This window comes from Podarcis gaigeae (genome assembly GCF_964106915.1).
Source record: "Podarcis gaigeae genome assembly, chromosome: 2".
Taxonomy (NCBI): Eukaryota; Metazoa; Chordata; class Lepidosauria; order Squamata; family Lacertidae; genus Podarcis; species Podarcis gaigeae.
In genome coordinates, this window is record NC_139679.1 from 1,864,736 (window position 1) to 1,891,700 (window position 26,965).

The 26,965-nt window shown below is 46.8% G+C and overlaps 5 protein-coding genes and 3 pseudogenes across 8 annotated transcripts; 4 read left to right on the forward strand and 4 right to left on the reverse strand.

The window, feature by feature from the left end:
• Positions 1 to 3,340: 3,340 nt before the first annotated feature.
• On the reverse strand, positions 3,341 to 4,504 carry LOC310840095 (histone H4). The gene has a single exon (XM_083729296.1). It carries the CDS (start codon positions 3,727 to 3,729, stop codon positions 3,418 to 3,420), a length of 312 nt encoding a protein of 103 aa, XP_083585422.1. The 5' UTR covers positions 3,730 to 4,504; the 3' UTR covers positions 3,341 to 3,417.
• A 1,016-nt stretch (positions 4,505 to 5,520) lies between these two features.
• On the reverse strand, positions 5,521 to 6,395 carry LOC310840092 (histone H2B 5). Its single transcript, XM_083729289.1, has one exon. It carries the CDS (start codon positions 6,282 to 6,284, stop codon positions 5,904 to 5,906), a length of 381 nt encoding a protein of 126 aa, XP_083585415.1. The 5' UTR covers positions 6,285 to 6,395; the 3' UTR covers positions 5,521 to 5,903.
• A 294-nt stretch (positions 6,396 to 6,689) lies between these two features.
• On the forward strand, positions 6,690 to 7,295 carry LOC310840090 (histone H2A type 2-C pseudogene; annotated as a pseudogene). Its single transcript has one exon. The product of its transcript is annotated as a histone H2A type 2-C pseudogene (transcript).
• A 101-nt stretch (positions 7,296 to 7,396) lies between these two features.
• LOC310840089 (histone H3.2) lies at positions 7,397 to 11,554 on the forward strand. The gene has a single exon (XM_083729286.1). The coding sequence runs from the start codon at positions 8,332 to 8,334 to the stop codon at positions 8,740 to 8,742; it is 411 nt and encodes a 136-aa protein (XP_083585412.1). The 5' UTR covers positions 7,397 to 8,331; the 3' UTR covers positions 8,743 to 11,554.
• Positions 11,555 to 19,304: 7,750 nt separating this feature from the next.
• Positions 19,305 to 19,942, reverse strand: LOC310838568 (histone H2A type 2-C pseudogene; annotated as a pseudogene). Its single transcript has one exon. The product of its transcript is annotated as a histone H2A type 2-C pseudogene (transcript).
• Positions 19,943 to 21,478: 1,536 nt separating this feature from the next.
• Positions 21,479 to 21,997, forward strand: LOC310836373 (histone H4). The gene has a single exon (XM_083721489.1). The coding sequence runs from the start codon at positions 21,552 to 21,554 to the stop codon at positions 21,861 to 21,863; it is 312 nt and encodes a 103-aa protein (XP_083577615.1). The 5' UTR covers positions 21,479 to 21,551; the 3' UTR covers positions 21,864 to 21,997.
• Positions 21,998 to 22,226: 229 nt separating this feature from the next.
• Positions 22,227 to 22,837, reverse strand: LOC310838326 (histone H2A type 2-B). Its single transcript, XM_083725506.1, has one exon. It carries the CDS (start codon positions 22,668 to 22,670, stop codon positions 22,281 to 22,283), a length of 390 nt encoding a protein of 129 aa, XP_083581632.1. The 5' UTR covers positions 22,671 to 22,837; the 3' UTR covers positions 22,227 to 22,280.
• A 212-nt stretch (positions 22,838 to 23,049) lies between these two features.
• Positions 23,050 to 23,643, forward strand: LOC310838632 (histone H2B 5 pseudogene; annotated as a pseudogene). Its single transcript has one exon. The product of its transcript is annotated as a histone H2B 5 pseudogene (transcript).
• Positions 23,644 to 26,965: the final 3,322 nt, after the last annotated feature.

A 26,965-nucleotide genomic window follows, 5' to 3' on the forward strand; every position in this document is an offset into this window, starting at 1 on the left:
CAGTTTGCCATTCCAAGCTTTTGTATAGACAATGTGCAGGATATTTCAGTAGCATAGACACTTATACCCATGCAGAATAGTTACTTAGAGTAAGATTGCACATTTGATCAATCACTTTGATTAACCAGTTTACATAAAACATTTGGTCAATTAAAAGGGCACCTTCAAGTAATTGGGCACCATATTTTCTTTAGTGTGTTATTTTAAATATATGTTTTCAAAGCACTGATAGAAGGTGCTTCAAAGTGGCACTTCCCCTTCCTCTACCTCCCCCCCCCCCCATGGAAGGAATGCTAAGGCACACCAACTGCACCACATATGGGCATCATTTCAGGGCTGGCTCCAGGTTTTAGGGCTGTGGGCAAGAGACCTAAAGATTGTGTTCTGCTTGGTGGCCCCCTTGTGCACTCACCCATGCATAGAGACACTTGTTGTGGGGCAGCGAAGGGGAGAACACCAGAAGTCAGTGCTGTAGCTCCCTTGCTCTGGGCCACCAGAGAGCAGCTCCCTCCTCACCACTGCCAGTGCAGCAGTGAGTCCAGACAGAGAGGGCTCTGCAGCTACCTGGTTGCTGTTCCTCCCCTGTCCATAGAAGTCCCTGTTCTCTTCATTGCCATCACTGGTGAGAAGCTGCCAAAGCTCTCTGCCTCCAGTGGATGCTATTCTTGCTCCTCTTTGTTGTCTGGGGGATAGGGGTTCTGAAGGACTCCTCTTCCTCCTCTGGCAAAGGAGGAACCTAGGTGGCCTTCTACACATGGCAGAGGCATACACACACAAGGCTACACAAAATGGTGGCATCCAGTCACAGCTCCAGACAGTGTAGATGGCAGTGAACCTCCTCAGGTGCCTGGCAATGCTGACTCCTGGCCCAACATTAAAACATACAACCTTTTTCTTCAGAATGTTTTTATTCTTTTGCACAGAACAATCCTATGCATGTTTACTCAGAAGTTAGTCCTATTAAGTTCCATTATGCTTACACCTGAGGAACGCGGGTGGCGCTGTGGCTCAAACCACAGAGCCTAGGACTTGCCAATCAGAAGGTCGGCGGTTCAAATCCCCGCGATGGGGTGAGCTCCCATTGCTCAGTCCCAGCTCCTGCCAACCTAGCAGTTTGAAAGCACGTAAAAAAAAAAATCGTAACTGACATTTGTTAAGGATTGGAAATTCCTTGTGGATTTTTTGTTTGAAAGAGAAAATGAGCTTATAGTATCAGGATTTGAATACTGAAAAAATATCGGTTTATAGACGATAGAATGCAGAACCGAGACCTGGAAGTCCTCTTACACTCTTTTCTTTCTGTAGTTTTTACTTTCTTTCACTTTCCTCTCCCTTTCTCTTTTCTTTTTAGGTCTCTCCTTTTATTGTCTTTTCCTCTTTCTGACCTTGTTCTTTTTCAGACTCAGTAGCTGTCTTATCTTAGTATATTACAAAAAGATACTTTGTAATGGCTATGTATTTATGTATATATGAATAAGAATCAATTAATAAGTTAATTAAAAAAACTAGGCATTCAGCATTGGATTGCCATGCGTCGTTAATCCTGACAAGTCAAAAGTACTGTTTTTGGAGGACAGGGGGCGGGCGGGTATGTGGGACTCCCTGGTCCTGAATGGGGTAACTCACTCCTAGAAAATGAGGTTATAGGGAACCAGGCAGAGGGCCTTCTCAGTAGTGGCACCTGCCCTGTGGAACGCCCTCCCAGCAGATGTCAAGGCAATAAACAACTATCTGACTTTTAGAAGACATCTGAAGGCAGACTTGTTTAGGGAAGTTTTTAATGTTTGGTGTTTTTATTTTGTTTTTAGATATGCTTTAAGCTACCCAGAGTAGCTGGGGAAACCAGGGGTCCCTTTACCTTTACACCCATTAGAATTAATGAACCTAAGCAGGTGTACTGGAAATAAAAGTTAGTTGAATACAACCCATTATTTAATTACTGCTAAGATATTGATGGTTATGGGGGAGGGAGCAGGGAGAGAGATTTACTTCTTCAAGCTCCCCTCCCCTCTTGTTTCTCCTTTTCCCTGCCTTGGCTGCGATCCTGTTTGCACTCACCGGCACCACCCTTAGAAGGGAGGCATTTCAACCGAGACATCTCAAGATAATTGCTGACATGCTCAGCTAGCACCTCCTGCCTCGAAGGCTCCGCAGCACAAGCACAGAGGGAGGGGTGGCGAGGGCTGCCGCAAAGCCGGAATATTATCCTCCTGGCCAACGACCAGAGCTGGAGGAGGCAAATCGAGAAAGAAGAAAGGCAACCAGGACAGCCATTCCGTCAGTACATGCGGAGCTGGCTTCGTGCCCAAGAGCCCGACAAGAGCGCAGGACCTCAGACTTCTACTGATTTTGATTGGACAAGCCGGTGGGGAAAATCCGAAATAAGAAACGCGGGCAGAAAAATCGTATGTCTGAGAAAAAGGACTCCAGCTGCTGCCATCGTCCCTTTTTCCACAGCGAGGGAGAAGGCGCAGCCCGGATCTGAATCCCGCGGGCCGCCTCGGAACTACTTATCCCAGAGTGCTTTGCGTCTCTAAGCGACACCATGACGCTACAGGTTCTCATTAGCCACGGACAGAACAAGGTCACAAGAAGGCGAACAAAGCAATGGGCACAAAGGCTGCTGGGAAACGAGGCGTAGCTGTTTCCAGCCCGGAGACCAGGCTTTTGTTCGCTGGCTTCTGTCTGCCCGCCCTCCACCCCCCCGCGCTTTTCTCCGAGGTCTAAAGGAAAAGCGTCCGGAATCCTCCTGCGGCTACTAAGCCAGTTTGGAGCCTTACTCTCTAGTGGGGACAAAAAAATTCCTTCCAGTAGCACCTTAAAGACCAACTAAGTTAGTTCTTGGTATGAGCTTTCGTGTGCATGCACACTTCTTCAGATACACACGTGTGCATGCACACGAAAGCTCATACCAAGAACTAACTTAGTTGGTCTTTAAGGTGCTACTGGAAGGAATTTTTTTGTTTTGACTATGGCAGACCAACACGGCTACCTATCTGTCTCTAGTGGGGGACAGCGAAGGGAGCAGAGTTCTGCGCAGAAAGCCCCTTCGAGGTTAGCCTAGGGCCGTGATCAAAGGCTGCCTCCCCTAGAAATTCCACTGAAGAACCAATAGGGTGCTTTTTTAACTCAAAAAACGGTCAGAAGCGAGAGATAAAAAAATGATTCAAAGCGTTGCATAGGAGTATTTTAAAAAAAAAAACGAACAGAACTGTAAGCGGCCACCGCACATCTCGACTTTCTTGATTTACGTACATACACGTCGGACCAGTTGCAAATCAAGCAACTACCGCCTTTTCACAAGCTCCCATCCCTACCTTGTTAACGTTACTCAATGAGGAAAATTCAGCTTTTTATGAATGAGTAGGTGGCCCTTAAAAGGGCCTTTGGATATTTTGTTGCTCGCTGCAGGAATATTTAGCCGCCGAAACCGTACAGAGTGCGGCCCTGGCGCTTCAAGGCATAGACCACATCCATGGCAGTCACGGTCTTCCTCTTGGCGTGCTCCGTGTAAGTCACGGCATCGCGGATGACATTCTCCAGGAAAACCTTCAACACGCCCCGGGTCTCCTCGTAGATCAGCCCAGAGATGCGCTTGACTCCTCCACGGCGAGCCAAGCGGCGAATCGCAGGCTTCGTGATGCCCTGGATGTTATCGCGCAGCACCTTGCGGTGGCGCTTGGCGCCCCCTTTCCCGAGCCCCTTCCCCCCTTTGCCGCGACCCGACATCTTCCAGGCAGACGAACAAATAAAGAAACAACCGGCTTATGTAGGAGAGAAAAGAACGCGGCTGAAGTATATACTCTGTATGCGGACCAGAATGAAAACTGGCAGCTCCAGGGAGGGCGGTGCTACCTAACTACGCCTCTCTCGCTATAGGGCGCTGCTCCTCAAATGAGCAGCGGGAGATTTTCAAAATGCCCAATCGCAAATCGCCGCTTCAAGCTGAATAATTTGGCGCCGTTCCTTTGCTCTTGAGTCTGCGTAGAAGAGAACGGTCTCAGGTTGCCCAGAGGAGGCAGGCGAGAGCAGACAAAAAAGGAAAAAATGGATACAAAACTGCCCAACGGAACTCGTTCGTCCCTCCCCTGCTTATTTGCACTACTTTGTTAGCAGAGGGCAAATTGTGAAACTGCTGCAAGATAAAAACGACTGATAATACCTTCGCTGAAAACGTCGGTCCTCTTTCTTTGACGCTGTAAATGAAGTTTAGGAATGAGAGCAGCCTGAACCCATGTGCATTTGTGATAAATTATTTTGACACTTGCATACAATTAATAAACTACGGAGACGCCAAAGACGCCTTAATGTAAGCCGTGCTGTCACCTACTGAGGAAGAAAAGTGTGTTTTCTTGCAGGAGTCCTGTGGAGAAGACCATGTTTTCAGTGGAAACTGGTGCATATGCGATTTCTGTTGAAAACTGTCTCTGCTTTGATTGCAATGAGATTAAATCCAAACGCGTTTTGGAACATGGATGGAGGGGAGAAGCCCAATATTTAAAAAAAAAAAAATCTGGTCCTGATTCCTACTTGGTGTGCTTAAGTATTTGATTTCTTCTCTCTCTCTCTACACACACAAAACACAAACAAATATATGATGGACTTTGGAGAGCGAAGTGTAGTGTAATAAAATATGAGTTATAGTACCAGGAGTTGCCTATTCAGATCCCTGATCAAACTTGAAACTCCCTGGACTACCTTGGCAAGATTTTCTTTTCAGTAGTAGTTTACCACCTAAACCAAATCTTACCTTATTGGGTTGTTATAAATCTCAGGATTAAGTTGTGGTAAATGCCAATAAAAGTGTCCCCCCCTTACATGCCACCACTAGGGGTGACATATAGGAACAATGAAGATTAACTTAATTTGGTTTGGAAGTTTCAATTCCAGAACATGAAAGTTCTGCTGCATCCTCATTTTTAATACAGACATATCATTAGCAAAACCCACAGGCTACATCCAAATCAGGGCTTCTAGAATAAATACCCTTTAATTTAAAACTTGCAAACCTTATTCCTAATTTAGTATCAACTCCTTAAGTAGCTCCTCAGTGTGACCTTAGAGAGGAAGAATGCCTGTCATAGGTTGTAAAACAAATGTCAGATATACCTTTATTTGCCTCCCAATTTAGGATTGCACTTCATGTATGATCTAGTTTATTCTTGCATCGCAGAGGGTTGGACTAGATGACCCTCAACAACCAGTCCCACTATATAATTTTATGTACAGTATCTTGAAGGATGTGGGGCTGTGATACACAAAAACCTAACACCCTAATAGTTCTGAGACTCTAAGATACCAGGAGACATTATTGCTAAAAACCACCCTTTGGGAAATTGTTACAGAACAGTAATTAAAACATGTCACTTTTAGCTACTCATAAAAATTAGTTGTAGAAGCTTACCCAGAAATTAGGAGTCTCTATTGTAAACGCCAGGCCTAGTTATTCTGTAGCAAAGTTTATGCTCCCATCATCCAAAGCACATTCTTAGCATATTCTTGATTCACCACAAACTCAAGTTTACTGTATAAAGCTTTAAGTTTTTTAAAATACTATGCATAGTTTTGTGAAGCACACCTGCTCAAGGTGTATCAAGCTATGCCACCACTCTAACCTGCAAGTAGTTTTTTTCCCCATAAGCTGCCCTACCTAACTTGGTTTCATGCAATATGGGAAAGAATCACAGAACACAAAATACTGTATGACATAATACTTTACATGGGGAAAGTGTGTCTTTAGAGCACCACCACGTATGTTTTAATAGTTAATAAAAATTGGTGTGCAATGTCAGCATTTATGGGAACTCAGGATGAAAAATGACTCAAGCTCTTTTGTGAGAAAGTGGGTGGCTCTTAAAAGAGCCTTTGGGTTATTGAGTTCTTTGCTAAGCAGCACGATCTGCTTACTTGGAGCTGGTGTACTTGGTGACAGCCTTGGTGCCCTCCGAGACGGCGTGCTTGGCCAGCTCCCCGGGCAGCAAGAGGCGCACGGCCGTCTGGATCTCCCGGGAGGTGATGGTGGAGCGCTTGTTGTAATGAGCCAGGCGAGAAGCCTCTCCGGCGATGCGCTCGAAGATGTCGTTCACAAAAGAGTTCATGATGCCCATCGCCTTGGAGGAGATGCCGGTGTCGGGGTGGACCTGCTTCAGCACCTTGTAGACGTAGATGGAGTAGCTCTCCTTGCGGCTCTTGCGGCGCTTCTTGTCGCCCTTCTTCTGCGTCTTGGTCACCGCTTTCTTGGAGCCCTTCTTGGGGGCCGGAGCAGACTTGGCTGGCTCGGGCATTCTGGCAAAAATAAAGTCTTCGCTCTGGAGGAAATAAGCAGCACTGGGAAACCACCTTTCTCTGGTCACGGCAGACTGCAAAGAGGAATGCGGCGCTGCCGGTGTCAGCCCTTCCTCTATTTAAAGGCCCTTTATGCAAATGAAGGTTGCTGGGCTGACATGTTTCTATTGGCTGCCGCGCCTCCTGATATCATCTCCGCTGCGCACGCACATGCAAATCATAGGACTGTGATTTTCCCGTTCCTATTGGAAGAGTGCCGTTTCCACTTCTGTGATTGGTCAGGTCGAGAAATGTGCTTTCTCATTGGCTTGTGGCTGCAGGACGCCCGATGAGCCAATAAGAAGTGGTCCTTGCAGGCTCCAGGAAGGCATAAAAGGCCGCCGCCTGGGCCCTTGCCCGTCAGTGCTGCTTTTGCATTGTGCGCGCTGCGTGAGAGCCCGTGACGACAGCATGTCTGGCCGCGGCAAGCAGGGAGGCAAGGCGAGGGCCAAGGCCAAGTCGCGCTCTTCGCGGGCCGGCCTGCAGTTCCCCGTGGGCCGCGTGCACCGCCTGCTGCGCAAGGGCAACTACGCCGAGCGGGTGGGCGCCGGCGCGCCCGTCTACTTGGCGGCCGTGCTCGAGTACCTGACGGCCGAGATCCTCGAGCTGGCCGGCAACGCCGCTCGCGACAACAAGAAGACCCGCATCATCCCCCGCCACCTGCAGCTGGCCATCCGCAACGACGAGGAGCTCAACAAGCTGCTCGGCAAAGTCACCATCGCCCAGGGCGGCGTCCTGCCCAACATCCAAGCCGTCCTCCTGCCCAAGAAGACCGAGAGCCACAAGGCCAAAGGGAAGTAAACCTTGGCTGCCCCCCAAAGGAAAAAACCCCTCGCCGAACGCTGAACCCAAAGGCTCTTTTCAGAGCCACCCACGTTTTCCAGAAAAGAGCTGAGTCCAGGCTGTTGGTGACTTTGGAAAGGAAGTTGTCTTGTGTTTAGAACGGGATTCAAAATATTCCTAGCTCTTAAGGTTAAACCGTATAAATCCGCGAGGAACAATTGCCATTCGACCAAGTTAGGTGAAGCTGAGCCTTGTTTTAGTTTTAGTGGTTGAGAAGTATTGGCTGTTCGGTATATCAATAATGCCCGTGACAGCTCTTGGTTAAGGAATGATGTCCTACGTGGGTCACGCAGTCGTTACCCGCCCCCATTTTATATCTAAAATACACCTTGTGGTACTCGAACATATAAATATTAGAAAACGAATTGGCATGCCAAGGCAATACCTCGCTCCGAGGCAATCTGGCTCTGATGCAGCCTGAGAAAGAATTACGTATGTGTAACGCGGGAGCTGATACATAGTATTAAAAATACTCTTTAACCCTGGTATTTTTACTGACTCCCCGTAAAATCAAAGGATTCGTCGCTAGGGGGTACGATTCTGAACCAATCATTGCGTAGCGCGGGGTTTTTTAGCCCTATAATTGCCTCTGCCTCTTAAGTTCAAAGAAGCCTATTCAGCTCCTCATCTCAAAAGCTGCTGCTAATTTAATTCTCTCTGATCCAAAAACGGTTAACACACTAGGAACGGTGGGGGTTGGGATGCCCTGTGGTCGCAAATCTGGCACGTCAGCTTTTCCAGCTTTTTAACGGCAGCAACTTTAAGATACACGCTATTGGAGCTGGGATTACCGCTAAACACTGTTTCGCTCCACACGCATGATATGTGTTGTTCTTTACTTTCACAACAACACTGTGAGGTAGGATAGGCCGGGATTCGCGCACGCCCCGACCAAAAGGTAATTTGATAGGTCGTGTGCTTAGGATCCATGATATAACTGGAGCACCTTTCAGGCAGAAGGTCTGGGAGGGGACCGAGAGCTCAGAGGTGGCCTCCAATCCCTTCCAAGCCCGGGAAATTCAAACCCCTGAGCCGCTTCGCTCGCGCTCTCGGCCAATCAGGGAACGAGGATTTCCCTATAAATTCTCTGCTCCCGGGTCCTCTCCGCCGCTTTGCATTCGTCCTGCAGGAGCGAGCTGCTGTCTCGCTGCTTGAGGAAGAGCCATGGCGCGGACCAAGCAGACTGCCCGCAAGTCCACCGGAGGAAAAGCCCCTCGCAAGCAGCTGGCCACTAAGGCTGCCCGGAAAAGCGCCCCGGCCACGGGTGGGGTGAAGAAGCCACATCGCTATCGGCCGGGCACCGTCGCCCTGCGGGAGATCCGCCGCTATCAGAAATCGACAGAGCTCCTGATCCGCAAACTGCCTTTTCAGCGCCTGGTAAGAGAAATCGCCCAGGACTTCAAGACGGACCTGCGCTTCCAGAGCTCTGCCGTCATGGCCTTGCAGGAGGCTAGCGAGGCTTACCTGGTGGGTCTCTTCGAAGATACCAACCTGTGTGCCATCCACGCCAAAAGGGTCACCATTATGCCGAAAGACATTCAGCTGGCACGTCGTATCCGTGGCGAGAGGGCTTGAGCAAGCAGCCCAGTCGCTACAGCACAGCTGGAAGTAACCCAAAGGCTCTTTTAAGGGCCACCCACATAACAAAAAAGGAGCTGTCGTTACTTCCTACCCAGTATATTTGCACAGCACAATCCAGGTGCAGGTCGGCAAGCGTTTGGGCACCGGCCATTGATGATGTTCTTCCTGACGTTCAGTATGAACATGTGTATGTTCACTCGGAGGTCCTGCTGAGACTTCTGGGTAAGTGGTTATAGGCTTTCAGCCTTAGTAGAAATTTTGAGCTGGAAATCCCCTGCTTTAAATAGGAATGGCTGTACATTGGTTGCAACCGGTCAGGATTTCTAGAGAAATGAAATGGATTGACTTTATTTTAAGATCCTGATTTAATTCAGCAACGCATTTTCTAACAGTTAAAAGCACCCAGAAGCTGGCATTTCAAAGCCAAGCGAAGAGAGGAGTCTTTCCGTCTGCTCTGTGGTTTGATTCCGCTGGGTCTCTTTTGCACTGTTTAGGCCCAGCGCCATGCATTCATTGACTGCAATGGGCTTCAGCATCTTTGGATCAACCTGATCCATTCCAGGTCAGGTCAGGAAATCCAGGTGCTGATTGGCACTTGCTGTACACTTCAAGGAGGGAGAGGGAAATTTATATAACACCTTTGCTTCACTCTAGGAACATCGGCACCATTGTCTTTTGTTTTAAATATTTTGCATGCCTCAAATGCTTCAGTTAGGGGCACAAATACTCCATTTTTTACAAAGAGCATGTTGGTTTATAAAAATTGTAGATGGCAAGCACACTCACTCTTCCTCAGGAGCAATGCCTCTTTGAGATGTGACCTGGTAGGGTCCATGTGTACACTCTCCTAAATGTAGTGCTTCTTCCTTACTGTTTCCTTATAACTATGAGTAGGCTGAGGGAGACATGTACCTACAATTCTGATACTATACTGTATTTCATTACCTGCTGAAAATGTTCATTTCACAAAGGGTTTTCAGAAAACACATTTGTGTCTGCAGAACATGGAATCGTAGAGTTGGAAGGAACCCTGAGGGTCATCTAGTCTAACCCCTTGCAATGCAGGAATCTCAACACACTCACCCAAGACTCTTACTGTATTCTCAGGGTCATGGGCTTGAGCCCCACATTGAGCAAAAGTGTCCTGCATTGCAGTGGTTGGACTAGATGACCCTTGTGGTCCCAACTCTACAATTCTATGATTCTGTGGTAATCATTTTTTCCTATATTTTATAGTTTTATGATCCCTCAATGCTTTCATTGTACCCCACTGTCACATTTTTTATGAGCTGGCAGTTTAGAAATATTCTTTTAATAGATGAGAAAATAAATTCCATTTGAAGATTACAGGGGAGAATAAAAAAATGGATGAAATTTTAATGGGTGGGGTGCAGAGCTTGCTACACGCCTACCTTGTTACTTCTGAAATGACCAAGTAGTACTTTGGGTTTCTTGATGAGCCAGCCACCTCATCAGCAGTCTGTCCTTTGCAGCATTCCCAATTGCCCACATGGCCATTAAAACTCAGGGGAGGCGGCATCGGGCAGCTCCTCTGAAAGGGATTTTTTTTCAGATCTGGAGCTTGCAGCAATGTTTGCTGGAAACAAAAGCACAGACACCACCCTTGGCTGAGGCAGGAAAATGGAAGCCTCTTTGGCAAGTGAAGAAAACTTGTGAAATGGGGGAAGAGATTGTGGCAGAACATTACGTCAATGCTAAAAGGTGGTGGAAGACAAATCTTTAAAAGATAGAAGGAAAAGAAAGCTCTTAGATCAGGCATAGGCAACCTCGGCCCACCAGATGTTTTGGGACTACTAACTTCCATGATCCCTAGCTAACAGGACTAGTAGTCGGGGATGATGGGAATTGAGTCACAAAACATCTGGCGGGCCAAGGTTGCCTATGCCTGTCTTAGACAATACTTTGTCTGCCCTGTTAAAACAGCCCAAGGGTCTAGTGACGTTGGTCTATATATTAAGATGCCTTTGAAGTGGCTCATCCACTTCTTGGTCAGTGCTGTTCTATTCTACATATTTAGTAACTTTCAGCTGCTGGTGCTGCCTTGAGAATAGAATAGCAAGCCCTTTTGCTTCTTGAAGATGTCGTAAGAGAATCATGGTCAGAGAGGGGAATAAAGGAAAAATGACCCTACCAATAACAAAGTTATAGTATTATGCCTTAAAATACCACAAGAAAAATAAACTGTGCCTTGGAGAATGCATTGTTTGAGAATGTATCATTTTGCTGTGTTTTCTCATTGACTTAAGAATGTATCTAACTGTATCCTTATCGAAATGTATCTGAAAGTACTGAATGTATCCTTACTGAAATGTATAACTTTTCCTTGAATGTATCTTTACTGAAATGTATTTTTCTCAAAACGCTGTACTATGCCAAATTTTCTGCATGTATCCAATCCTAGCTGCCAAAACACTCTCCACCACACTGCCATCTACTGAGTCCAACCCAAAATAGTTTTATATTCCAATAAGTATGCAAACATGAGACCCGTGACCATCTTGGCTGATTAGAGCGTGTCCAGACGAGGTGCGGGCCCCCCTGGGTGATATCATCAATTTGTCCCTTGGCACCGGGATATTCCCAGGGGAACTGAAGGAGGCAGTGGTGCGCCCGCTCTTAAAGAAAACATCATTAGATCCCTTAGATCTATCCAATTACCGCCCGGTTTCGAATCTTCCATTCCTGGGTAAGGTGATTGAGAGAGCGGTGGCTGAACAGCTTGGTAGGTTTCTGGATGAAACATCGGCTTTCGATCCATTCCAGTCCGGCTTCCGCGCTGGTCATGGGACCGAGACGGCTCCCATGGCAGCTGGATCGAGGCGGGTTGGGGTTGCTGATTCTTCTGCTTTTTTAAAAAAAAAATTTTATTACGTTTTTCAATAGTTATATAAAAACAAAACAAGACAATAATAGAAAAACAGACAAAAGAAAAACAAGACAAAAAAGAACAAGTATAATTTCATTCCCTTTTTTTCTTATACCTTACTTTCCCAACTTCCCCATACCTCCCCTCTCTGTATTCCAATTTCTGTTATATTAATTCAGCAAATCCTTCCCCTTAATTTCGTTTAATTTTTAACCCTTCTTTTCTTACTACTAATCCAATCCGGCTGGAAACCACACAATTTCTAAACCAACGTCATTCTAACATTCATTAATTTTGCAGTATTTCTTGAGATAGTCCTTAAATTTCTTCCAATCTTCTTCCGCTGTCTCTCTCCCCTGGTCTCGAATTCTGCCAGTCATTTCTGTCAGTCCCATATAGTCTATCACCTTCATCTGCCATTCTTCCAAGGTGGGTAGGTCTTGTGTCTTCGAATACTTTGCAATGAGTATTCTTGCTGCTGTTGTAGCATACATAATGTTCTATCCTTCTTTGGCACCGTTTGGCCGACAATACCCAAGAGAAAGGCCTCTGGTTTCTTCAGAAAGGTATATTTAAATACCTTTTTCAATTCATTATATATCATTTCCCAGAACGCCTTAATCTTAGGGCACATCCACCAAAGGTGGAAAAAAGTACCTTCATTTTCTTTGCATTACCAACATTTATTATCAGGCAAGTGGTAATTTTTTGCAAGCTTGACTGGGGTCATGTACCACCTGTAAATCATTTTCATAATATTTTCTCTTAGGGCATTACATGCCGTAAATTTCATACCGGTGGTCCACAACTTTTCCCAGTCAGCAAACATAATGTTATGACCAATGTCTTGTGCCCACTTAATCATAGCTGATTTCACCGTTTCATCCTGCGTATTCCATTTCAACAGCAAGTTATACATTTTTGACAGCTGATTTCACTGTTTCATCCTGTGTATTCCATTTCAACAGCAAGTTATACATTTTTGACAAATTTTTAGTATTGGATTCTAACAATTCTGTTTCCAATTTTGATTTTTCCACCTGGAAGCCAATTTTCCTGTCCATCTTGTAAACCTCCATTATTTGATAATAATGAAGCCAGTCTCACACTTTATCTTTTAATTTCTCAAAACTCTGCAATTTCAATTTGTCCCCTTCTTGTTCCAAAATTTCCCAGTATTTCGGCCATTTGGACTCCATATTGAGCTTTTTCACAGCTTTCGCCTCCATTGGCGATAACCACCTTGGGGTTTTACTTTCCAGCAAATCTTTGTATCTAATCCAGACATTATACAATGCTTTCCTGACAATATGATTTTTTAAAGCTTTGTGTGCTTTAACCTTGTCATACCACAAATATGCATGCCACCCAAAAGTATTATTAAAACCTTCTAAATCCAGAATGTCTGTGTTCTCAAGAAGTAGCCAGTCCTTCAACCAGCAAAAAGCTGCCGATTCATAGTATAGTTTAAGGTCTGGCAGGGCAAATCCCCCCCTGGGGTTGCTGATTCTTCTAGACCTGTCAGCAGCCTTTGACATGGTCGATCACAAACTCCTGGACCACCGCCTTGCCGACATGAGGATCCAGGGCACAGTCCTTCAATGGCTGCGCTCGTTTCTCTCTGGTCGGGGACAGAGGGTGGCGCTTGGGGGGGAATTGTCATCGCGCCACTCCTTGGTGTGTGGAGTGCCTCAGGGTGCAATTCTCTCCCCGATGCTTTTTAACATCTTTATGCGCCCCCTCGCCCAGCTTGTCCGGAGTTTTGGGCTGGGTTGCCATCAGTATGCCGATGACACCCAACTCTATCTGTTGATGGATGGCCATCCTGACTCGGCCCCAGACACACTGACTAGATGTCTGGAAGCTGTGGCTGGATGGTTACGTGGGAGCTGGTTGAAGTTAAATCCTTCAAAGACAGAGGTCCTCTGGCTGGGACGGGGTGATATGGGTTTGAGGGGGCAACTCCCATCTCTTGCGGGGGTGCAATTAGTGCCAGCATCGTCCGTTAAGAGTTTGGGTGTAATCTTCGATACCTCCCTCTCTATGGAGGCGCAGATTACAGCTATAACAAAGGCGGCATTTTTTCATCTCCGCCAAGCTAAGCAGTTGGCTCCTTACCTCTCTCGCCCTGACCTAGCCACTGTGATCCACGCGACGGTCACCTCCAGACTGGATTATTGTAACTCGCTCTACGTGGGGCTGCCCTTGAGACTGACCCAGAAACTCCAGTGGGTGAAGAATGCCGCGGTGAGACTCCTTATGGGGTCTTTGCTGTGAGATCACATTCATCCAGTACTATACCAGCTGAACTGGCTCCCGGTGGAGTACAGGATCAGGTTTAAGGTGCTGGTTTTAACCTTTAAAGCCCTATACGGCCTAGGACCCTCATACCCACGGGACCGCCTCTCCTGGTATGTCCCACAGAAGAACTTATGGTCTGCAAATGAAAACATCTTGAAGATCCCAGGCCACAGAGAGGTTAGGCTGGCCTCAACTAGAGCCAGGGCTTTCTCGGCCGCGGCACCAATCTGGTGGAACGCTCTGTCACAAGAGACTAGGGCCCTGCGGGACCTGACATCTTTCCCCAGGGCCTGTAAGACAGAGCTGTTCCACCAGGCCTTTGGTCAGGGCGCAGCCTGACCCCCTCCTCTGGCAATCTGCACAGAATTTTGCTTAACGGTTGCCATCAATTTGATTTTAATTAATTTTTATAATGAAAGGTTTTTAGAATGTTGGATTATTTTGATTGTTGTTAGCTGCCCTCAGCCCAGCTTTGGCTGGGGAGGGCGGGGTATAAATAAAATCTATTATTATTATTATTATTATTATTATTATTATTATTACACTCAAATTGATAGCAATGCAGAGCAGGATCTCACATTAACATTGAAGCCATTTCCCGAACATCCAGCCTCACGATCTGCATACTGATTATTAGCAGCTATGGAAAGCTTTCCTGTAGATAAAGGAACAGCCATTAACCAGATCCAGAAGAAGCTCAACACATATTATTCCAGCCCTCCAGCAAAATTGACACCTCCCAAGATCTTACAACATCCTACTGACCTTATGTTAATCCCCTCTTCTCCCCATTCAGGTCGCTTCCCGCCACCTCCGCTGTTATTGTTCTGTTTGGAAACCAAAAGGTATAAGTCAAAGCAGCCCTTTGTTCGAGGGTCTCACTCCGTTTTTATGGCGTGAGGGGGGACCCTGTTGCAACAGTTTTGTTTTTTCCTGTTCTTTCAATAAAGATCAGACTTTGCTTTTTCACCAATCTTCCGAGGTGTGGTCTTCCGAGGTCCCAGTCCTCCTTATGAGGCAGGGACTCCCTTGGGGAAGGAATTCTTTGTTAATTTCAAAGACAAACCACTGCTTCAGTCTGTGATGCGGGCACCCAAGGCCTTGGAAATCTGGAGGCTGCTCTGGCAACTAGAAGACCCAGAGGGCCACTTCAGTCTACTTTTTTTGGCCACTAAATTTCCACTTAGGCCAAGGCTTGCTTGGTAGCTTGAGAAAGCAACTGCTCGTTAATCCAGAGAATTTGCAACAGCCTCTTTCCTTTCTCTTTGCATTTCTTGTGTTTGAAGAACCAGAAATCAAGATCAAAAACATCCCATTAGAGACATCTGTGTTAAACGGAGAAGCACATGGGACTGAATAATTGTCGGCTAGGATATAATTACTGTTTTGAAACCAAATAAGATGGTGGAAGCTGGCAGATACTGGCTGCTTGAGTACATTTGGAACCCTTTTCTGCTACTCTTCAACTGAATACATGCCATTGCATAAACACCCTAAGATATCATGTCAGTACTTTCTTAACTACTCTCATTTGCTGAGATTTGTGGGTAGAAAATTACTATCTCACTCTCTATCTGGATAAATAAAAAAATTGTCCAGTAGCACCTTAGGGAGATTGCTTTTGCTGTTAATGTGTGTGCATATGCAGTACAGAGCTTTATGCTTCAGCCTCCTGTTCCAGGTCTCTTTGGATTCTTAGGCCAGTAGTACACAGCTAGGAGCTCACCTTAAGACTTGATCTTGCATTGTTAACTGGGCCTCTACCGTCTGACACACACCTGAAATAAACTCTCCAGAGGGTGCAGTAGATCATATTCAAATACGTGATGAGACAAGTTATAAAACATCATTTTTAGAAAACAAATTGTTTAGTTCAATTTACAAAAGTTAGTTTTCCCATGTCAGTACAATGGTTTTGTCAGTGCTTGAATCCACCTTATGTGCAGAGCAGACAGCTGCAGATAACAGGAGCTGCCATCCAGAATGTCCAGAGGGCACGAGGTTCGGGAAAGCTAGATTAGATTGAACAAAAGACAATTGAAATTCTTCATTAAAACATTGTTAAAATCATTAGAAACAAGTTACATTAAAAATTAAAACCAGTAACTGCACAGCTGTTATACTTTAAAAATCACATGCTAGAATCACACGGCTAGATAGTCTTGCTGAAACTGAAAGGTTCTTAGCAGGCACTGAAAACAATACAAAGACAGCATCTGCCTAATATCAATGGGCAGTGAGTTCCAGAGTGTAGAAGTTGCCACACTAAGTAGCTGGTTTCCTGCAAGTGCAGAGCAAACACTTTGCAAGTGCCAGTTCTGCAAATCTAAATGGTATTTATTCTCTACTGATGGCAGGGTGTACTTTGGCTGAATTGGCAACTTTTGAATGTGTGTAAAACTCCACAGATACATGGGAGATGGGGATTCTCCATTCATTCACTTTCCTTTAGTGCCTCTGCCTCTGTTCATCTGCACATGTTATACAGTGATACCTTGGGTTACATATGCTTCAGGTTACAGACTCCGCTAACCCAGAAATAGTACCTCGGGTTAAGAACTTTGCTTCAGGATGAGAACAGAAATTGTGCTCCGGCGGTGCGGCAGCATCAGGAGACCCCATTAGCTAAAGTGGTGCCTCAGGTTAAGAACAGTTTCAGGTTAAGAACGGACCTCCGGAACGAATTAAGTACTTAACCCGAGGTACCACTGTATATCTGAGGTCCAGTGTGAGGGCTTAAAGGCATCCATGGCAGCAGAGATGCAGAGTATGGTGACCAAAGTTGATGGACAAAAGAGTTGTCAAGGAGAGGGGCAGTTTTCTGATCATGCAACTTCTTCCATCCCTGCACCTCTTCTGCCACACCTGTTTGGACAGGGCAAGAGCTTTGGCTTCCTCTTGCATCTGCTACCCATACCACTAAATGTAAAACAACAACAAGTACCAGTATTATTTGCACAATTGCTGACTTTATGCTGTGTGCTTTTTCTCAATTTTCCTTCCTGTGTTTTGAAGAGCAGCTCTGATTTTTAAAATGGATTCTTTTGCTTGATAAATTATTGTTTGTGCTTCTTTTTCCCCAATTCCCATCTGGCCAGTCCCCACAACAAAGTAGTAAAATAAGTTTGATACGTCCTAAAGGCTCCAACAGGTCACCTGGTAGAATACCGTTTTTGCACTTCTTCCCAAATCTACTGCCCATATCCACAGCTGAATTTTGGACTCAACTTAGATATGTGCATCACGTCACATTAATTCAAAAGGTCTCTCTAGGGCCTACACCATAAACAGCACCTTCCCTGACACAAGGTAAAATACAGTAGTATTCTGCTCTTTCGTGCTATACTCATTTCCCCAAGGCCCTCTGCCATCTATTTGGTTACGGGGTGGGGTGCACCTCTAAGTTCTTTGCCTTTCCAGCTTATTAAAATTTATGACTCAAAGCCTAAGCATAGGATATAATTGGTGTAAATACATCATCCATGTGATGATCTCGCAGCAATATAATTTGTATGTTAAGACAAGAGCACTCAGAAGGGTGCTGTCAGACTAGATCCTCCAAAGGAAGGGGGATCTGCCAAAATATGCATATGTTCAACAAAGTGGTTCAACAGCTAGTTGAAAACATTATATGGAGGCAGGAATCAGACCATGTTCCAGGACATGACGGGGGGGGGGGGGGGACATACACAGGATCCCTGCCAACACCAAGCATGTTTTTTCATCTTCCATTTCGCTTTCCCCAAGTTATTCTCCAGCTAGAAAATTGGCAAAAGGCCCCCCAATGGCAGGAAAGTAAGGCCTGCGCTCGGGGGAAGAATTGCTCACCGACAGCAAACTCCTTACCTAGTTTTTAATAACAAGCAACTTTTAGAAAATCTTTATCGTGCTTTAGAGACCAACTACAGTAAGTTTGTTCTGGGTATAAGCTTTCGTGTGCATGCACACTTCTTCAGATACCTGAAATGCATACACACAAAAACTTATACCCGGAACAAACTTAAGTTGGTCTCTAAGTTGCTACTGGACAATTTTTTTTACTTATTTTGGCTGCATCAGACCATCACGGCTACCTACCTTAATCTAGACTTATAGTGCTTATTCATTTTCTGTTTTTACACTTTGAGACAGGTTGGCAGCCAAGTGTTTGGGTGCTTCACGTGCTGAAGTTGCCTGCAACAAGTAATGTCCAAACTGACAAGCTATCATAGAATCATAGAGTTGGAAGAGACCACAAGGGCCATCGAGTCCAACCCCCTGCCAAGCAGGAAACACCATCAGAGCACTCCTGACATATGGTTGTCAAGCCTCTGCTTAAAGACCTCCAAAGAAGGAGACTCCACCACACTCCTTGGCAGCAAATTCCACTGTCAAACAGCTCTTATTGTCAGGAAGTTCTTCCTAATGTTTGGGTGGAATCTTCTTTCTTGTAGTTTGGATCCATTGCTCCGTGTCCGCTTCTCTGGAGTGCCCCCCCCTTCATGTCCTGGATCATGGTCTGATTCCTGCCTCCATATAATGTTTTCAACTAGCTGTTGAACCACTTTGTTGAACATATCACATTCCCAGCACCACACATTATGTTTTGGTTTGGTTTGTCAGGCTCAGGAGCTTATCCAAATAGGAACCATGACAATACAGCTGTAATTTAAACTTGGATCTGTAGCAGGAACCCCCCACCCCAATCATTCAGTTTGTACAAACTTCACACACACTCACACACTACATACGCCACACTTCTGTTATAAATTCATAGAAAAATCAACCATACATCGGATTTGCACTGTTCCATTTTTATTTTACTCCATATGACAAGGACTATCAAAGGGGGGGGGCTTGGTTCTGGTCAGCCATAATCCCTTAAACGTGAGAGCATTTCCCAGTTGGCATGGCAACTCTGATAGCCGGCTTGATGGGCTCAGACAGAAGACTATCAAGGACACAACTGACTGCATACCTGAGTGGATTCAACACTGACTATAACAAAAGAACAGTGATCGGATTCCCCCTCAGGGGGCAGGAAACTGCGACCACCTTTTGTCTTCTGAAAATGACTCATGGGGAGGGGGAGAAGGGAACCAGCCAGGTTACCACCACAACTCCTCCCTCAACCCCTCCTTTCTGTAATGTATGCATGATGTTTCTGGGGGTGGGCTTGACCTACAGGATGGGAATTTCAAAAGTTTTTATAAGGCCTTGCACACCATTTTTCTGTGTATTTTCTCTCTCCTGCAAGTGAGGGGAACACCCTTTTGCAACAGTCCAATAAAGGCCAAGCCTACAGGCTGCTGATTTGCTCCAATTTACTCTGGTTGGTGTCTTTACTTTTTGTCCAAGGGAGCCCTCGGATTTTTCCGGTAACAGATCAAAGACATAATTGCCAACTTTGATAACCATGAATATCATCAACAAATAAAACTAATGATAAATGATTTGAAAGCACACGTGTCATACGGCCTCCATTTCTACAAACTGTAGCAAAGGGGAAAGCAAGAAAGGGTTGAGGCAACAGCAACCAGGCGATTGGCAGCTCTTTTCTGGAAGGTGTGGGTGGCTCTGAAAAGAGCCTTTGGTTCAGTTTCCACGAGAACTGCGAGGCCCAGAAGAGCAGCTTCACTTCCCTTTGGCCTTGTGGCTCTCGGTCTTCTTGGGCAGGAGGACGGCTTGGATGTTGGGCAGGACGCCGCCCTGGGCGATGGTGACTTTGCCGAGCAGCTTGTTGAGCTCCTCGTCGTTGCGGATGGCCAGCTGCAGGTGGCGGGGGATGATGCGGGTCTTCTTGTTGTCGCGAGCGGCGTTGCCGGCCAGCTCGAGGATCTCGGCCGTCAGGTACTCGAGCACGGCCGCCAAGTAGACGGGCGCGCCGGCGCCCACCCGCTCGGCGTAGTTGCCCTTGCGCAGCAGGCGGTGCACGCGGCCCACGGGGAACTGCAGGCCGGCCCGCGAAGAGCGCGACTTGGCCTTGGCCCTCGCCTTGCCTCCCTGCTTGCCGCGGCCAGACATGCTGTCGTCGCTGAATCCACAAAACTTCCTCTCCCAAGAAAGCGAGCCAACTACGGGAGGCAAAGCCGGCGAGGGGCTTTTATACTTTCCGAGAGGCTCGAAAATGACGCTTCTGATTGGCTGGAGATGGAGTAAAAAAAAATAAACCAATTGGGAAAAAGATTTCTAAGTCTGCACCAACCTGAGGGGGAGACGACGCGTCCATCCAATTGGAAGTCGGAAATCACAGGCTTATCATTTGCATGTGCACGCCCAAGTGGGGATGAGCTTAAGAGCCCTCTCAGCCAATCGAAACTTGAGGTGTGCTTTGATGAATGAAGTAATTTAAATTATGCCATAAGGAAGACCTTGTTTCTGTCGTGTGCGCGCTAAATTTCGCCCTAGAGTTAATGTGTCAGCTTTGGTCTCGTGGACAGCTGGTCAATTATAGATGTATCCTTTGAATTATTATCATAATCATTGTTTATTTCTCGTCCTTAACACGCAGGTCCCAGAGATGTGCGGAATAGACGTGCCTGATGAAGCTCCGCTGCACGCTGCTGGAGCTTAGCTTGGGGGGCAAAGGTCTGCAGTGTGTCCAAGCAGATCCAGCATGTAGAACCTGGTTGAGAGTGTATGTGTCCTGGGAAATAGGGGGTCACATGATTCAAACAAGATCGTCAACCATGATTCTAGATTCAGGTAGGTAGCCGTGTTGGTCTGACGCAGTCGAAATAAATAAAATAGGTGCTACTGGACATTTTTATTATTATTTATTTAGATCGCCAACATTACTCTGAATGAGGAGGCGGAACTCCGTCCATGTCGACGATTAAGTTCCATCAGCAGAAGTTGAACTTTACACTAGAACTTGGGTGGAAGAGCCCGCTTGACCTTGGCGTTGGGGGCAGGGCTATGTTTAGTGCAGGAAATACATGTTTTACAGGAAATGTCCTAGTTCTAACTACCTCAGTTTGGGAATGCAGCAAGCCATGCTTGGTGTCACATTTCTGCAGGGAAAACACAAAAATTTCCTCCTACTGACGTGAGGATGAAGAAGAAAGGAATTAGGTAATGAGGGAAGCAACCTTAAGAGTATCCCTCAAGCCTGAAGAAAGCCCATCCTGGGTTAAAGGACAGGCTAGACTAGAGTTGCCCATGCCCTCTCAGGTAGGTACAGTACATCAACCTCCGGCGCAAGCTGAGTTGTATTTTAATACTTGATGGTCCAATAGGATGACATTACAAAACAGCTTTCATGTGCTCAGATTATACCATTGTCCTGGTAGTGGTCAGAGTTTTCAGGGACCCTACACAGAAATGAAGGGGAAGCGAGTGAATTGCACGTCATAGGAATACCTTTCTACGCCTGCTCAAAAGCAGGGAAGGCGCCAGCGCGCGCTGGCAGTTAAATTGTTGCAGCTAATTTATTACTGGCTGATTTGAAATACTGCTGCGTTTTATTGGAGAAGCTGACTTATCATTGCCCTATAGCGTTGTTGTAACAGTATACGCCCCTGTGTTCACTCCCCGCTCGTTCCCCCGCTCAAAGTTTTCCTTCAGGTCGGCTTTCAGACTATAAAGTGAAACTGCTGCCTGTCGCTCTCATTCGCAAGGTCTTTGAAGCTTTAAGATGTCGGGTCGCGGCAAAGGGGGGAAGGGGCTCGGGAAAGGGGGCGCCAAGCGCCACCGCAAGGTGCTGCGCGATAACATCCAGGGCATCACGAAGCCTGCGATTCGCCGCTTGGCTCGCCGTGGAGGAGTCAAGCGCATCTCTGGGCTGATCTACGAGGAGACCCGGGGCGTGTTGAAGGTTTTCCTGGAGAATGTCATCCGCGATGCCGTGACTTACACGGAGCACGCCAAGAGGAAGACCGTGACTGCCATGGATGTGGTCTATGCCTTGAAGCGCCAGGGCCGCACTCTGTACGGTTTCGGCGGCTAAAATTAGGCGATGCCGCAGCAGCATTAGCAGTTACCAAAAAAATACTCAAAAGGTCCTTTTAAGGGCCATCCATGTTTTCAAGAAAGAGTTGTATTGTTGTTACAAGTAGCCTTATGCACCAAACTTTCTGCCACTTACGTAGCTGCCAGACGTCAGTGCTCTTTTACCTCCCGTTTCCAAATCATATACTGCAGATCATGTGCAGCGAAGGGAAAAAAGTTAGACTCCCTTCCGTTAAAACACGCGTTATACGCATCCCCCCAAAATTCAAAAGCTCCTTTCCCTTTTTTGCGGGGGGAGGGAAAGGTACAAGTGGTTTTTTCCAGCCTTTTTTGATATTTGTGGGTGGCTCTTAAAAGAGCCTTTTTGTGATGCACAGATGTTTTAGGTTGTTAGGTGGAAGAGCCCGCTTCTTCCTCATTTGCCTTTGGGCTTGTGGCTCTCTGTCTTCTTGGGAAGCAGAACAGCCTGGATATTGGGCAAGACTCCCCCCTGGGCAATAGTGACTCCTCCCAGCAGCTTGTTCAATTCTTCATCGTTGCGAACCGCCAGCTGGAGGTGACGGGGAATGATCCTCGTTTTCTTGTTGTCCCGGGCAGCGTTGCCCGCCAGCTCCAGTATTTCAGCCGTGAGATACTCCAGCACCGCGGCCAGGTAGACGGGGGCTCCCGCGCCCACCCGCTCGGCGTAGTTCCCTTTGCGGAGCAGGCGGTGCACACGGCCGACGGGGAACTGGAGGCCGGCGCGCGAGGATCGCGACTTCGCCTTGGCCCTCGCCTTCCCCCCTTGCTTGCCGCGGCCAGACATGGCGACACTGACTCAGCTCCGCTCAGAGGCGCAACAAAAAATAAAACTGCAATTAAGAAGAAAAGAACCCCCGGCGCCTTTTATGCCCTCCTCGCCCAGGGAAGCGCAATTACGGATTGGTCAGATCTGTCACCAGCACAGCAGAGCCAATAAGAAGACAATTTCTAAAGGCGGCCAATCGGGAGCGGAGAGGCAGCTGCCGCCCAATGAAAAGCCGGCGCTCGCAGCACTCTAATTTGCATGTGCGTGCGCAGTGGCGGCGCTACAAAATGCTGCCCTCAGCCAATGGAAACGTTCGGCATTGGAACCCCTCATTTGCATAGGGAGACTATAAATAGAGGGCTGGGATGAGTTAGTCCGCTTCACACTTCGCTTTTTTCTTCTTTTTGCTGGCACAGAAAGTGGGGGGCTTCCTGCACAATGCCCGAGCCAGCCAAGTCTGCTCCGGCCCCCAAGAAGGGCTCCAAGAAGGCGGTGACCAAGACGCAGAAGAAGGGCGACAAGAAGCGCCGCAAGAGCCGCAAGGAGAGCTACTCCATCTACGTCTACAAGGTGCTGAAGCAGGTCCACCCCGACACCGGCATCTCCTCCAAGGCGATGAGCATCATGAACTCTTTTGTGAACGACATCTTCGAGCGCATCGCCGGAGAGGCTTCTCGCCTGGCTCATTACAACAAGCGCTCCACCATCACCTCCCGGGAGATCCAGACGGCCGTGCGCCTCTTGCTGCCCGGGGAGCTGGCCAAGCACGCCGTCTCGGAGGGCACCAAGGCTGTCACCAAGTACACCAGCTCCAAGTAAGCGGACTCTGCTGCTGAGAAAGGCCACCCAGAACCCAAAGGCTCTTTTAAGAGCCACCCACTTTTCTCAGAAGAGAGCGAGTCACTTGTCTCCAAACCGCAGTATATTTATTTACCTGGCACGTTGGCGTCCTCCCCGCCCCCCCCGCAATAAAAGGCAATGACTTCTTAAATTTCTCCAGAAATCTACGCATAAGCTGGTCTGCTACTGCGGCAACCTATCAAACAAGTGCAACGTTTCCCTCTTTCCGCCCATCCTCCGTTACATCAGTTTCGTAGATGGTTTTGCAGTCACACAGTTCTGGATTTTGCTTTTGCCACAGAAATTTCTTATTAGTACTGCCTTAATTTCTTTTTTAAAATGCTACAATTTTGAAACGAGTCCTAATCTACATAAAGGGAATCTAGTTATATAGCTTGCAGTAGGCGACGTTCTGCTGTGATGGTCCCGCTAGTTAGAACACTTGAGCACCTCGTCCGTTTTAGGCGCAGAGATTAACTCCTGAAACTGACTTGAATGCTCCATCCTTCAACCTGTATGCAATTCATCGATACCTGGGCAAGTTAGTATAGCAGAATCGATCTAGTCATGGGGAAGGTCCAATTCGCTCGCTGCTCCCGATTCTCCCCCAAAGAATCTGCTCAGCGGGAGGCTTTATTGAAGCTTTGGGACAACAGCCTCTTTGCATATGGATGGGTGTCTCCTGCTGGGCACTTTTCTAAGCCTCAGAGATCCTGGTCTGCAGAGGCTGCTCATAGCGGGGCAGAGGGGCCGGCTGGTTTCCACCTCAGTATTGCCTCCACCATGTTTGCTGCTGGCCTGCTTGTTGCTTCTCTCTCTGCTAGCTCTGTTCGTTTTCTGAAATCTGACAGGGGCTCCTCCTCCTTGATGGAGACCAACTCCTACTGGCCTCCAAATACGCAAATAGTCACCTGTGGGAAGGAACACACTTTTCTCTGACACACACACCCATTATCCCTGTGTGTTTCTTAGAATCACATAATTGTAGAGTTGGAGGGGACTCCAAGGGTCACCTAGTCCAACCCCTGCAATGCAGGAATCTCAGCATCCAGTTACCAGACCCTGGTTTGCTTTGCAAATGGCTAGCAGTTTTATTGCTGCACCACCAGGACCCCCTTTGCACCTTCATTTCACTTTTAAGAATGCTGTGGGCTCTCATACATATGTTAACCAGCTTTTCCAGAGGGACAGCAAAGCACCCTATGTTGCACCCTTGGGGTGTTGCAGGTGCTGATGGACTCCCCCCACTCCCAGCTAGCTACTAGTTGTAGAACTACTAGCTGTAGTTCAGCAGCATACAGAGGGATCTCTGGGCTGAGGAAGACTGTGGTACGGCCTTCACCCTGTCAAAATGTGTTGCCAATTCCTTGAGGCACAGGGCCATTGCTGCGTGTGTTGCTCTTTGTATTGGACAGGCACAAAGTAGGTGGTCCCCCAAATAGCACCAAAGCCCCAGGGGGAGCCAACAGAACCCACAAATGATATAGAAGGCAGTGAACATATCTGACAGATAAAACGATATGATATTGTATGGTCTATTAGTACATTAAAACAGATGGAACATGAACTATATTTCGGCTGGGGAAGTGCAGTGAGTGGAGCATCTGCTTTCCATGCAGAAAGTCCCAGGCTCAATTCCTGGCATCTCCAAGAAGGGCTGGGGAAGTTCCCTGCCAGTCAGTGTGGGCAATGCTTGACTTGATGGGTCTCCACGCCATCAAGTGACCCAAGGAAGAAGCGGGCTCCTGAGGCAGAAAAGACCACACCTGCAAACAAAGACAGCAAGCTCCACTTTGGGCACCCAAGGGGAACCAGTCCCAAGAGGGCTTGCATTGGACACCACATTTAAAAGGCAATCCAGGTGAGTGCTGTTTCTGAAGGAGTCCTTGGGTGAGCCCTTTGAAGCCACATCTTTAGCTGCCACCACAACTATAATCGAGACAACTCTTAACTATGTGGTGCCTCATTAGTCAGAGGCAAAATGTAGGTGGCAAAAAGGCAGGGTAATGAATGTGACTCTTAACTTTGTGCAACTGGCTACATTGCACACATCAAACCCTCTGTGAAAGTAAGAGGAGACATTGGGGCTATCCTTTTGCTTCACTTCTTTCAGGTACTGGTCCATGTCTAAAAGCTCTGTGTCCAAGCATCATCATCATCATCATCATCATCATTATTATTCTGTGGTGCTTTCCCCATGAAAACTTGTTATTTAGTGCATAATTGGAGAAAACATCAGGCGTTCAGTGGATTGTCGTTTGCTCCGGTTGAGCTTTCCAGAGTGGGGAAAGCGCTGGAAAACAACCTGGGACTGCAGCATCCTGAGGGTTGTTGGAAGCGATTTGTTAAAAATGCTCCCAGCTTTGCCACTGAATTGCAGTTTCCAGTGCTCTCTTCAGCTGGTCCTCTACATGCAGCAGAATGAGAACTGTACCATTTGGGGCTAGAGGTGGAGATACCACTTTGGATGGTATGAAAGAACTACTGCTCCCATCTACCCCGCAAACAGAATACTTGCATCTCTGGCTTTAGCCCAGTACTTTGTTCTCTGCGCTAGTTTTCTATTGCCATATTTTTCTAAAACAAAACAAAACACCAGAGAACTTGTCCACATAATGGACCTAGTGAAGGAGAACTTTGGTAGGTGGGCTGAGAGTTTGTTGGACCCTGAGTGAGAATCCAGAGGCTGAGAGGGAGGGTGTGCTGGAAGGGAAATGAACTGACATTGCTTTATATATGTTAGTAATATTTAGTGTATTTCTCATCTCCGCTGGAAGCCGCCCAGAGTGGCTGGGGAAACCCAGCCAGATGGGCGGGGTACAAATAATAAATTATTATTATTATTATTATTATTATTATTATTATTATTATTATTATCTTAGTATTAACATAATCTTTTTATATGTAACTGTATTTCTTATAATATTTTGCTTAAGTTGTCTGTTGTTGCTTCAGTTTTCTGTATTTTTAGTATATTAAGCAGTATTGAAATTAAACAATCAGTCAAGGTGCCATTAGACATAGACTTCAAGTTTGAATTCTGGGCTCCCCACAGCAAACAGCAAGTTGCAGAGGCAAGTTGGGCTGCTGCTCAGATAACAGGTTTCTCAGAGAGCCTCTGGGGCCCCATCTGCCGATGCAGGACTCCCCCCCACCCAGTCACCCCAAAAGTTCTTTAATCAAAAAGGAACCTTTTCTGGCCACTGCCACATGAAAAGCTATTGGGAAGAGAGAAGGGCAGCCAGGACAGCACAAGGAAGGGCAACTAGACCAGTGTAAAGGGCCCTTTAAACCTGGCAGCAACTCTTAAAATGCAGTTATTCTTTCAGTGTTCCATTAAAAGAGGTACAGCAAGCTGAAATTTGGCCACTGTCATGGAAGAGCTTAAAAGATGTGAGTCAGGAAGCTAGCCAAGTACTTTGTTGTCCCTCTCTAAGAAGAACAGAACAGACACAGGAAGCACCCACCTCTGC

What these genes read in the sequence shown, in the direction of transcription:
- LOC310840089 (XM_083729286.1), top strand. Translation starts at nt 8,332, where the DNA reads ATGGCGCGGACCAAGCAGACTGCCCGCAAGTCCACCGGAGGAAAAGCC.
- LOC310840095 (XM_083729296.1), bottom strand. Translation starts at nt 3,729, where the DNA reads ATGTCGGGTCGCGGCAAAGGGGGGAAGGGGCTCGGGAAAGGGGGCGCC.
- LOC310840092 (XM_083729289.1), bottom strand. Translation starts at nt 6,284, where the DNA reads ATGCCCGAGCCAGCCAAGTCTGCTCCGGCCCCCAAGAAGGGCTCCAAG.
- LOC310838326 (XM_083725506.1), bottom strand. Translation starts at nt 22,670, where the DNA reads ATGTCTGGCCGCGGCAAGCAAGGGGGGAAGGCGAGGGCCAAGGCGAAG.
- LOC310836373 (XM_083721489.1), top strand. Translation starts at nt 21,552, where the DNA reads ATGTCGGGTCGCGGCAAAGGGGGGAAGGGGCTCGGGAAAGGGGGCGCC.